The 13,243-nt window shown below is 28.4% G+C and overlaps 1 protein-coding gene across 2 annotated transcripts in view; it reads left to right on the top strand.

Annotated features, from left to right (window-relative positions):
- The window catches only part of LOC146999593 (protein diaphanous-like), an 89,588-nt gene extending 78,325 nt beyond the window's left edge, over positions 1-11,263 (top strand). Inside the window, exons 24-27 of one of the 2 annotated variants that reach the window (XM_085808684.1) lie at positions 946-1,081; positions 1,198-1,302; positions 3,135-3,172; positions 8,250-11,263. In XM_085808684.1, the coding sequence (XP_085664810.1) occupies positions 946-1,081; positions 1,198-1,302; positions 3,135-3,172; positions 8,250-8,267 (297 nt within the window). In that variant the 3' untranslated portion in view covers positions 8,268-11,263. The remainder of the gene's footprint in view (positions 1-945; positions 1,082-1,197; positions 1,303-3,134; positions 3,173-8,249) is intronic. The other variant, XM_085808679.1, reaches the window with a different exon arrangement.
- The last annotated feature ends 1,980 nt before the right edge of the window (positions 11,264-13,243 follow it).

Genomic DNA, 13,243 nt, shown 5'->3' with positions numbered 1-13,243 from the left:
TAGTTTTTTTCCTCCTTTCATTGTAAACTATTTCTGTAAATTGAACTGTTATTTAAAAGTTTAAAAAAAAAAGTAATTGTTTTCCATGGTTGAGGTAATGCTCATTCTCTCTTAATAAATACTGCATTTCTCATATTTTAAATTACAAGTTTAATTTTTCTTTTAAGGTTATGCAGTAGTGTATAATATAATTAGACAGGTGCTTATTTTTTTCTTAAAATGTGCTTGAAAGTGCTTATAAGTGCTTATTGTTTTAACTAAAATGTGGCTACGAACCCTGTTATAGAAAAATGCTGCTGAGTTAAACAGATATTACTTCATTAAGGATTAAGGGATAGACAACTACATATATATGTGCCTTCTTTTGAGATTCAAACTTGGACACAATGATATGGCAACCTGTGCAACTAATCATCATACCAAAAACTGTGGCCTATTGATTGAAATGCAGAATATGTTGTAGAAGTGGTTTAGCACTAAATATGGGGCTAGAGTTAGTCATGTTATTTTTCTATGCTTTGAAGGTTTAAAATTCATTTTCCTTTTCATTAATTTGCTATAGAACATTGCAAGCTGCTATGCTAAAGATACCATTTATAGTAGAATTTGAAAAGTTGTGTATAAACTTGCAAGTTGTTTCCAATGTTCAAACACATTAAATGGCCACATGCAGATCCATGTGGCCATTTAAGTTTTATTACCCCTTAATTAGGGAACAATTTAATGTACATGATATTTTGTGAGGGGGAGAAATTATAACTATTGCTAACTAAAATATTAATTATTAAAGTAATTTTGAATAAGGTCTATTTAGGAAATCATGTGCAGCCTTTAGTTACTTTTTTTTTGTGTGTGTGTGTGATATAGTGTTGGGAAGTATATTTCCATTTATGTCTACTTAATAGTTGAATTTTTATGACTCTCTAAACTGCGTTTAAATTGTAGGAAGCATACAAAGACAATCTACGCATAAGAGAAACAGAGGAAAAAATGAGGAGAGCGAGAGAGGCCAAAGAAAAGGCAGAAAAAGAAAAGCAAGAAAGAATGGCTAAAAAGAAGCAGTTGGTTGATATAAGTTCAGGTTTGTTTTTAAATTTTTGAAGTTAATTTAAGCTTTCTGTTAATCTTATGCAGTCTATACTAATATAATTTGAAGAGAAATGAATAAATATAAAATGGTATACCATTTAAATCTAGGGACAGATCAAGAAGGCGTTATGGATAGTTTATTAGAAGCTCTTACAACAGGCTCGGCATTTTCTCACAAACCACGACGTAAAAATCCTGCTCGGGGTGCTGCTGGTAAGTGTTGTATTCTAATTATTGCTTACATCCTTACTTCATTTGTAGCAGATTTTATAGTTTAGCAAATGATTGAAATTTTTTATGAAAGAGATTGAAAATAATGTTATAAAAGTTCCTAATTTTACTGAAGATGCATAAGATTTAAATTCTACATTTTAATAGTGTTTCTAGTTTTTAGATATAGCAACTCAAAAAAGTGTATGATAGTGAAAGGATGCTAATCATTTACCTTACTGCATGGCTTCTGGGCTAGAAGTATCGAAACATGAATTCGCTGAGTGGTAAAGTCGATGTGGCCACCATTGGCTGAGTGGTAAAGTCGCTAAACACTCGTAGTTTGGTCCGAGGCTCGAATCCCACAAATGGGCTGGCTACATGGGTGTTTTCGTGGTTTTTTGCATGTGTAATATGTATATGAGGCAGCTTTCCTTAGAAAGTTCTCTTCAAAGACATCCATTCCCTTAGGCAGATAGTCCTCAAGTCTTTGATAATGTTATCAGCTGAACAACCATGAATCCGTATATGTCTGCCTTGGTAGAATTAAAATTTCTTCTTTTCTGTGGTATATGCATTTTTTAAAGCAAACCATTATTTGAAGCATTAATTGTGCATTCTTTAAAGGTTTTTGAGGTTAAGACAGCTTGTCAGTTGTATTTAGTACAAGCAAAATATGGGTATAAATGTATTGTTAAAGTATAGACAGTGGAATCTTAACCTCAAAACAGTGCTTTGTCACTATATGTATGTTCTCACTGGAAGGGGGAAAATAATTTTTTGTGCACTTCTAGTCAATTATTGACTTCTGGTGTCTCTTGTTCATTTTGGAACACATAATGAAGATTCTTAGATCTCCAGATATAACAATCATGTGCCTTATCTTCCATTGCTGAATAACAACATATAAATATTTTATATATGCAACATATAAGTAATTTATCAAAACTGAGACTGCAGTCATTTCAAAACAAGTCAGAATATCTTGGAGAAATTTCCATTTGTAGTGTACATGGAAAATTGAAAATTTATGTTTGTCATATTTGAAACCTCTAGCCCCAGATTTCAGTGCAGCAAAATGTTACGTAGGGTAGTGCATAATGAATGTTATGAAGTAATGAATAATATTTTTTCTTTCAATATTAATTATTTTTTGCTGTTTTTAATGTTGAGTAAAATTTATGGAACTATGTTTATATTGTGTTTTAAAAATAATATTTGGCAAGTGGCAGCCGTTGTGAGCCTCAGTTTGATATGCTGTAACCATAGACTTCTCCAAAACTTGCTTGGATTTCAGTTTTCACACTTTAATTGCTGACAGGTGTTTAAACTTTTATGGCTTATTTGCATACACCCCTCCACTTTTTCATAATAATCCTACAGAAAAATAATCTACATCCATTAAATTTGGTAATCATGATGACTATTTAAAATTTGAAAATTGGGAAATTATATAAGTATCAAAAATTTTCTTCTTATTTATTGCTGAAAATACTAGTTGTCAAATTATTGGAGTGCTGGGCACTTTCAAAGTAAAGTTGAATAATTTTCATCCTTTGCTTATTGATGAAGCTTTCTATCATAAAATCTTGAAGTATTAATTTTGCAGTTCCAAAAAGAGGGGGAGCAAGAATAACAACACAAGAAGAAAGCTGTTTAGTGTTTAAGTCATAATACTAGTTATGCACAACCCTTTGTAAAGGAAATAAATATAAATTGCTCATTTTTGTATGAATTTTTTATTTTCAACTTATTGTTCACATTTAATAAAATGTAGAATTTTTAGAACATTAATATGTAGTTGCCTTTTTTTCCCCCACTTTTTTGCTTTCTAGAACTGGAGCATTTGGTATCACAGTTTAGTTATCCAGAGGCAGGTTATTACATATATTATGCCTGCTATTTGCTATTTGTTCTGCATGTCACATAAGCTATTTTATGCTTGATTGAATAGCATGTTTAAAAATGCTTTAGTATTACATAGTTAATTTTCCAACTGTGTATGTTGATTGGACAAGTGCATGTTAAAAAGTCTGGCCATATTAGTGTTGCATGCCCAGTTTTTAACACCATAAGTTAAAGAATAAGAAACCATAAGAAAGGTTTCTTTTGTTTTATACGTTGGTTATGTTGTAATAAACGTAGTTTTATATCATTTAGAAATATTTGAAATAAATTTGTGCAGAAGTGAACAGTCAAGTTTTGAAGACGGTAAGACCTAGTAGCATCAGTATGACTAATCTAGACTACACCTAAATATAAATTGTTATGTAACTAAATTTTAATGCAGAGTTGTGTTACACAGTGTTGTTATGCGCTTTGATTAAATTTTGCACAGAAGTGTATACTGCAGTATATTGCTGAAAAACTAAAATATTGATTTTATGCCAAATGCTGGTCCAAATCTAGAATTACACACCAGATATCTATGAAGACAGAGTTTTAACAAATTTTGAGCACTTCCTGTGCCACAATAAAGATAAAATTTACTAATCTTTTTCTTCAAATTGCATGTTAAAATGCAGAATAGCAATTAAAAATTTTTGAGAATTAGGAACCGAGAACATAATTCCATAAAAGTATGGTTAAAATGTCAAACATTGTTTAAAGAAACATCTAATCAAATTCAGAATTTTGGAAAATTATGATATCATAAAACTCAGAATTGGAACCAATTCAGAAATCAAACAACAAAAAACAGCGCTATATCTATGCGGTTTTGCAGCTGGGGATGATGGTTCGGTGAGGCCATCGAGGCTGGTCCTGTGGGGATTTTTTAGATATAGCGCTGATTTTTGTTGTTTGACTTCTGAATTGGTGTTTGTTTGGCGTGTTGTTGTATCTTAATTTCAGAATTGGAACTTTTCTAATGGCTGAAATGAATGTTATTCATAATAATTAGTTATTGGGCCTTGCTAAGACATTCTTATTTCTGTGATGTTTATTATGCACTCAAAATGTGGTATAAAATTACCAAAATACAAAATCTTTTATTTGTGGCCGTCTTAAGTTATCGCATCTGTTTAATTGCATGACTGCTGGCTCTAATGGTGCAGTCTCCAAAACAGTGCTGTATCTATAAAGAATGTTATGTTACTACTTTTTTACATTTCTCTCTTTATAATTTCAAATTTTTTATTTTTTGAATATTTTGAATTTGTCTCTTTGTTAATATTTTAAAAATTATTCATTTATTGAATAAGCTGTTTAATGTTAAATAATACAATTTAAATGTGGTATAGGAGTATTCAAATACATTTGAGTCAAACACGTACTTAATTATTTTCATTGCTAAAAATTGTTAGCTTAGCTTTTTTTTTTTTTTTTTATTCCAAAGGGGCTTTGTGTCTGAAAGACTATTGTTTTCGTTTTGAGATTTTGCGTTGAATCACTATAAACGGCAAATCACTTTTCAAACTGTTGGCACCAAATGTTAGAATTCTGCATTATGTTTGGAGAAATTAAATAATGAAAAATTTGCATAAGTGTATGTATATTTCTCGCATTGTGATAAAACAAAGGTAAGTAAATCCATCGAATTTTGAACAATGTAATCCTCCTAAGAATATGGGCATGTGGAAGACCAAATTGGAAATTTGGAATTTGTTTTATTATCGATTTCATATTTTGTAAAATTTTAATAACTTTTTGAGTAACAAACTCAAACAATTTAAAAGCGAGCAACACTCTACGGGGTGGAGGGGGGGGGGACTTTTTTATTTCCAACTCGCGGAACTGTGTATTGGAAATTCTAAAGATACTGACTTTTATGGTTTGAGTGCAAAGAACATGATATTTAATAAATAATGTTAAAAAAACGCCCCTTTGGACATAATTTAAAATCTGAAACTTTTCAGATTTTTGTTGTTTTTTTTTAAACTTTTTTTCTGGTGAAAGTCCTTTTTGATATATTGTAACAGTTGTGTTATTTTAATTTCAATTATCATCATTTTAATAGTTTCTTTTAAAAGTAGGTTCTCATTCTTAACAAAAATTATGAAGTTATATTTTTATGGTGTTTTCTAAAATAAATTATGGTGGATAGTTTCAATATAATTGTAATTTTCGTATGTTCACATTCTTTATTATACTGAAATTTCTTGAGTTTAAAATCGTTAACTAAATTAGCTATTTATATCTTTGATCAAGATAATCAATAAATTTCCATTATAATGTCAATTAAATTAATGTTTTTTTTTATATAACAAAAGTTTTGAACATATCTAATTTGTCAACATAGTTTTATTTATTTAAATGTATACCATTTTTTCTTAAGCTAAAAAAAACTATTTAATTTGTTGTATGAGCCAATAATCTAGGATATTTTTTATTATTGATGTTTGGGAATTAGCTTATAGATGAGTTCAAAGTTATTTTGAAATAATTTGATTACAAAATTATTATTAGTTAAATAATTGAAAAATATTTTTATTTAATCCTAATGTATTTTAACAAAATTGCTTAATATTGGTATCTGACTCGGAGAGTTTTAGCATTTCTCCAAAATCTTTCCTTGAGGCAAGACCTGGTAAATGTCATCATTTTCAATTTCATCATTAATATATTTGTTGTCTTTCTTATAAATAATATTTTCTTCAGTTTCATCAATAGTTTGTCTCATCAAAAGGGATAATTTTCAGTTTAAAAGTAATAAAATAATCTAGGAATCTTTCACCATATATCAGAAATATATTTTACTCATAAAAGCAAGAGTGTAAGCTGTATAAGGAGAGAAATTGTGTAATTGTTTGAGAATTATTACCAATCAGAGTAAAATTTCCTGTGCTATTATCAAAGTACTAAATAATGCGTAAAAGTTGGCAGAATTATAAAGAAACTGTTGGTGCCGAAAGTACTTTTCATTCTAAAATATTCTCTTATTTTTTTAATGGAAAGTAAATGCGAACTGCCATTTACCTTTAGCTCATCTGATTGAGCTATCTAAGTAGGTGGTCATTTATTCACACTTTTGCTTATGTATATAGTTAATATTTTATGTAGGGGGAGTTTTAAATTTATATTCATCAGATTTTAAATTTTGGCTGGAATTTTAAAGCAAAGTCTCATTTCAGTTTATGCAGAATGTTCAGATATGTACGGTATGTGAATTCTGATTACTTAACATACATGTAATTTGCATAAATACAGTCATCAGAATTCAGATACTTTCTGAACTTATGTACTGCATTAAAAATATTTATCACTAGCAGCTTCGCTGCCAGCCTTCGTCTGGCTTTTAAATGTACCGGAAAAATGGCTGAAGGGAACACCAAACGTTAAATTTAAAAACTGCATAGAATTTTACTCTACAGAACAACTTCATAAAAAAAAAGTTATTACGTATAATAAAATTACAATGAAATAAGCAATATCCCTTAGGACAAATATTAATTATCCTAATAAATAAATTAACCAACTTCCCTTTGCAAAATCTTAAGAACTCAAATGGTATAAAAGAGGTTAAGGATTTTGTTTCCCCCAAAAATCACTCAAAACATTTCAATATCTTAAAGACAGTGAAATGAGCAATAAATAACATAAAAGAATACAAAAAACAAAAAATTATGAAAAGCAAAGTATAATTAATGATATTTTGTCTTATATTTTCAAGAGAAAAAAATTACAATGAAATAAGCTATATCCCTTAATACAAATATTAATTATCCTAATAAAAAAAAAATTAACCAACTTTCCGTTGAAGAAAAAAAATCATGCGAAACTTTTCAACAACTTACAAACAGTGAAATAAGCAAAAAATAAAATGAAAGCAACTCAAAAAACGTAAAATTCCGCGCAGAATTTTACTCTGCTGAACAACTTTATCCAAAAAAAAAAAAAAAAAAAAAAAAAAAAAAAAAAAAAAAAAAAAACAATCAAAATGTATTATAAGAATATAAAAATGACAATGAAATATACCACTCTCTTAAAAACAGTGACATAAGAAATACGATGAAAAATTGTTGCCAAACCCATATTTCTAAAAGAATGAAACTATTCAAAATGATGTGATTTCATCAAAAATCTTATCAACAACAATAAGACCGGAAAATTGTTGCCAAAATCATATTTTTAAAGATATGATATGTGAGAAGTGTACTCGGAGGCTTCATTTAAAAATTTTTTTAAAAATACAAAATATTATCATTTTTCCAAAATTCTTTTTGCAAAAGCAGTTGCAAGGATGAAAGTTTAAGGTGTCCAAAAAGAAAAATACACTGTACATTTTTTAAAACTTTTTTAGAAAAAATCCCGTTGAAAAGGTGTTAAGCTCCCTTTGTTAAATAAATTTGTATTTAATCGATTTATTGAAACACGAAATTTATTTTAAGTTCGTAAAATTGCTAAGTGCCTACGTTTCATGACGATGTGAAAATGGAGTGTGTAGAGTAAAATCTTGCTTTCCTATAGCCCATTACGTCTCAAAATGACGCGATTTCGTCACAAAACATAAAATAAAAAAAATTAGAATTTCGAAAAAATCGCTTCGAGGTGCACTCGCTTTTGTCTAGATGCACCTATGTACCAAATTTCATAGCTGTGGGTCTATTAGCTTACGCGCAGCACGAACGAAAGACACACACACACAGACAGACTCATTGTTTTATTATATGTAGAGATTCCTTACAGTCTGGGAGAAGGTACATCTTCAGTGCTTGTCAATGAATATCTGAAGATAAATAATAAAAATATGCTTAGATCTTTTTCATTATTATTTTCCCTTGCTATCCTAAAACTAATATACATAATAATATTAAAATATAATTAGTTAACTGAAATTTGTGTTAACATCTAAAAATTTTTCATTATGAAAGCATTTTTAATGTTGGTTTTTATGAATTTGCTTATGTTATGAATATTTTATTGCATTTTTGTTCAGTAATTTTATACATCAGTGTTTAAGTTATAATGTGTTGGGTTATTAAAAATGGATTTTTTAATATAACTTTTAGAAAGAAGGGCACAGTTGAACCGAAGTCGTTCTAGGAGCAACATAATATCTCATCACAGCGGTGGTAGGGAAAATTTAAATCATTTAGACTCTCGAAATGGTGAAATTGTGCGGTGAGAAAGAAATATTCTAGTTTAGTTTAAAATGTGTTCTAGCATTGAAACTTCAAAATTCTGAGGTTCTGACAGTGCTAAAAGAAACTTAGTATTGTACAGTTTTTAAAATGTATAGAAAGAGAATTTGTTGTTACAGTTTTCAACAAATCCTATTCCTTTATTTATGTTCATTGTTTGAAATATTTGCTGATATATTTTAGATTTGAAAAAAAGCTTCTTTATGTGAATAGTCATTTATCTTTGTTTTTGTATTTATAAATTTATCAGAAAATTGTGAATTCACTACATGTGTAACATGTGTATGAATTATAATTTATTTTATTAAAAATGTGAATTGGAAATTCAATAATAGGAATGGAAACAATTTTTGTAAAATATATAAACATAGAGTAAAATTGTGTTTAATTTTAAAAAATGTTATAACTTGTTAAGTGTAGGTCATTGATTTTTAAAGTTTTCTGTACTATAATTTTATGCTTGAATCAAATTAATTAACCTTTAAATTTGTTTAAAATTTTAAGAATTACTTAAATACTTAAGTTACAATACATCGACTGAATAATTTTATGGAAGTGATAAAGATGAATATTATAAACAAAATCAGACATACCATCTTTGAAATTGCATTCAATTCCCAGTTTACTGAACTGATACTTTGAATGTTGTGTACAGTTAACCTGAAACTGCAATTGATATGAAGGCAGTTAAAATTCACAAGAGAGATGAATAATTAATTTTCTAATAACAGAAAAATACTGCTAACAGTTTATTTATAGTTTCACGGAGTTTAATCTAGGGATTAATTTGATTACAGCAATTAAATCAGTATTCAAAGTAAAAAGAATAAATGGTAAATAATGGAAGAATAAACATCAGTAGAATTAAAGCAACTAAGTTATAAATAGAATAAAAACAGTATTTGAAACTTGAACAATGTCACCCAGTTCAAACCCACTTTAAAAAATTAGTTAGAACTTTGTCTTGTATTGTACATTGTTTATGTATTCCAGATTACATGTAATTAAATTACATGATGTAGATAAAAATAGTTCTAAATTACGATGATATCATCTGCTGTCAACTACAATGTCATAAATTTTGCTTTATATTTTTTATGATAATTTGTTATATCCATTATTCCACTATAAGTAAACCGGTAATTTTTCAGATAAGGCTTAGTTAAATTGCATCTAGTTGATTGGAATTGCCTGTGTAAACATTTTAAAGCTATGTATATCTATTTATGCAGATGCTTGTGTAAATCAAAAATTATCTGAATATATAAATTAGAATTGTTTTAAATATTTCCTCTCAGTTTAATTGTAATTTGTGAGATTGATTTATTTCGTACAATCAACATGTAAGAAATCCAGACTTTCTCCAAAATGCAAAATGTATGTTGTAATATTTATTTATTTTTTTCATTAAAATATGCTGAATTTGGCCATACACGAAGAGATCAGTTGCAGATGTGCTGCAGTGTGTGCCTTTTTTCTTGGGACCATACTTGCTGTTCAGGGAACATTGCTTATTATACCAAAATAAAATATTGATATCTGTGATGTATTTCTCTTAAGTTTCCTATTTTAACATCCCGTGCCCTTTTTAGTAACTGAAATACTAAACATACTGAATACTGAAATACTAAAGTGGTGCCTATATTAAAACTTTTCTGCTAGAAAAGCTGATACTTTTTCATTAGTAAAGCAATTCTACGTATATGTAAGTAATATACAACTTTCCATATCGATGGAATATTTTTTTTTCCAAATTTTTAAGGATTGGACTTAGTAAGTGACTATGTAATAGATGATAAAATCATATGGCGAGAGTGAAAAAAACTAGTTTAACTTGGCTCTGAGTTAAACATGTTAAAATATGGCACTCAGATGTAACTCGAGATAAGCCATTTTAAATTTGATTGTGTACTCAAAGAAACTTTAATAAACATAAAATTATTTAAAATTTTATACTAAAATATTTTTAGTATGGTAACCTGGTCAAGATTCATGATATGACTTTAGATATATTTCCTGTTTTGTGTTAAAATCATGATGTGAAGGATCTGATGTTGAATTGTTAACTGCTTTTGGAGGGCATAACATTTTTAACTTCTTGTCTTGTAAAAGTAGGTGAAAAGCTTTTTGCATCCTGCTCTGTAATTCCATTTAGCTTTTTTACTGTTTCAATGTGTATATATTTTTTCCCTTTGTTATACATGATTTATAAGGAAAAATTTTTATGATTAAGATTATTGAAATAATAAACATTCTTAAAAATAATTGCATAAATATTTTCTAAATTGAAACTAGTATATTATATATGAACTTATTTTCTTTTTCTTAAAAATTAACTACTTTTTGCTTTTTTTAGACTTGCTTCCTTTTCACATTGTCAATTCTTGCTGTAAAATATTCATTCATAAATAAGAAAATGACTAGTAAAAGTGCATAGAGGTGTAATATTTCTTGTATTATACTAGAAGCTCTCTGTAACTAACTGAGCAAAATATAAGATTTTATATAATATTTTTGCAGGATGTGTGAATATATAGTGTTCTTTATTAAATATTAAAAGAATAAATATAAATTGTTTTGATATATTTTGATTTTTAAATTGGAACGTTGTACAGTTGTATTTTTATATGCCAACCCTTTACTATGCCAAAATATTTTTTATTAATGTACAATAGTTGTCAATTTTATTTCTGGCTTCAAGATTTGCAAAATACTCTGTATGTAAATTTTGTAATGTGATAATGCTCTTGCCTGCATCTAAACATTTGCATATGTACAAGCTGTATATTTTCAGAAATAGCTCATCACTGATATTTTCATTTCAACATTGAAAAATATCTACCGAGTTACTTATGAAATAAAATTGTTTTTGTTAAATTGCTTATATTTTTTAAAGTGAATTTCTACATGATAATAATTTTTTAAATTGTTTTCATTAATGGTTAAGATCATTATTCTGAAAATAACCTCATCATTAGAAAGATTTCCCTTAAAAAGAGTTTAAGAACAAAATTGCTTATTAAATTACAATAGTGAAAATTTTTCATAAAATATAATCTTCTACAATATTAAATTGGTTAGCAGTATAATTTAATTATTTTGGGTTATTATAATTTTTTCAGAGTTGTATTTTGTGTGAAAGTATTTGATTCAATATGTATTTTTCAATAAAGCACTTTACTACATGGGTACAAATTGCATATATATATATATATATAGGATGTGAATACATACTGTGAAGATAATTTCACTTCCTGTTGTGATACTTCTTTGGCAATATGAAGCAACTCCAATGATGGGACACAGAAAAAACTTTATTTAGCACTCAAATGGCGACATACAAAACAAGAAGAAAAAGAATACTAACATTTAAAAATAAATTACATTCTTCGTGCGAGAGTCGCACGTGGCACTCGAGTCTGGTTTCAAATATTGCCATTCACAAATAGCTTAATGTTCATTTAATTAAATTATTTATTTGAAACTACAAGATTTTAATAATATTTAAAGCTGTTACAACCTGCCTCCAAAATAATTATGACTGTGATACTTCTTTGGCAATATGGAGCAACTCCACTGATGGAACACAGAAAAAACTTTATTTAACACTCAAATGGCGACATACAAAACAAGAAGATGAAAGAATACTAACATTTAAAAATAAATTACATTCTTCGTGCGAGAGTCGCACGTGGCACTCGAGTCTGGTTTCAAATATTGCCATTCACAAATACCTTAATGTTCATCTATTTAAATTATTTAAACTAAAGATTTTAATAATATTTAAAGTTGTTACAATCAAATTTCAGGCCGAAGATTTTAAGTTTTAAATAAATACTTTTACACCACATTTAAATAAAAAGAAATGGAGAACTCGCACGTGCCACTCGAGTCTGGTTTCAAATATTGCCATTTACAAATACCTTAATGTTCATCTATTTAAATTATTTAAACTACAAGATTTTAATAATATTTAAAGTTGTTACAATCAAATTTCAGGCCGAAGATTTTAAGTTTTAAATAAATACTTTTACACCACATTTAAATAAAAAGAAATGGAGATCATTCAAATACATCAGTTGAGCATACATTAAATAATAAAATAAATTCTAAACGTGGTTACATACTCTAAGAGTTATTATATTACTTAATTCTACTCAGAACATCTACGTTCTTGTGCAAAGTTCCTTTGCGATGAATGACCTTAAAATTATAAGGTTGTAATGAGAGTGCCCAGTGCATCAATCTAGAGTTACATTTGGCGTTGGATTGTAGCCAGACCAAAGGGTTATGATCAGTTTGAATCAAGAATTCTTGCTGACCATCCAGATAAAAATGTAATTTCTTGATAGCATAGATGATAGCAGTGCACTCCTTTTCAGTAGTACAATAATTCTTTTCAAATTTAGTAAATTTTTTGCTTATATACAAGATAGGATGCTCATGTTGTTCATCATCTAACTGGCATAGTACTATACCCATGCCATTGTCTGAGGCATCAGTTTGTATAATAAACCTTTTATCGAAGTCGGGAACATACAGAATTGATTTCCTGCATAGCAACTCTTTTAAATTTTTAAAAGCTTTGTCACACACTTCAGACCATTGTATATTTCCTTTTTTTTGTTACCCCCTTCAAAGCGTCCGTGAGGGGTGAAGCAATTTCCGAAAATCTCGGTATGTACTGGCGATAATACCCTACCAGTCCTAAGAAAGCACGTACTTCTGTTTTGGCTTTAGGTGTAGGATACTCCTTCACAGCCAGGATCTTTATTTCATCCGGGGTTCGTTGTCTTTGTCACACGACATGGCCTAGGTATCTCACTTGATCTTGTGCAAATTTACATTTTGATGGTTTTAGT

The sequence above is a fragment of the Stegodyphus dumicola genome, chromosome 1 (assembly GCF_044657685.1).
Source record: "Stegodyphus dumicola isolate Sdum_Otavi_A_Nest chromosome 1, ASM4465768v1".
NCBI lineage: Eukaryota > Metazoa > Arthropoda > Arachnida > Araneae > Eresidae > Stegodyphus > Stegodyphus dumicola.
The sequence above is the reverse complement of the archived record's forward strand: the minus strand, read 5'-3'. Positions and strand labels throughout refer to the sequence as shown.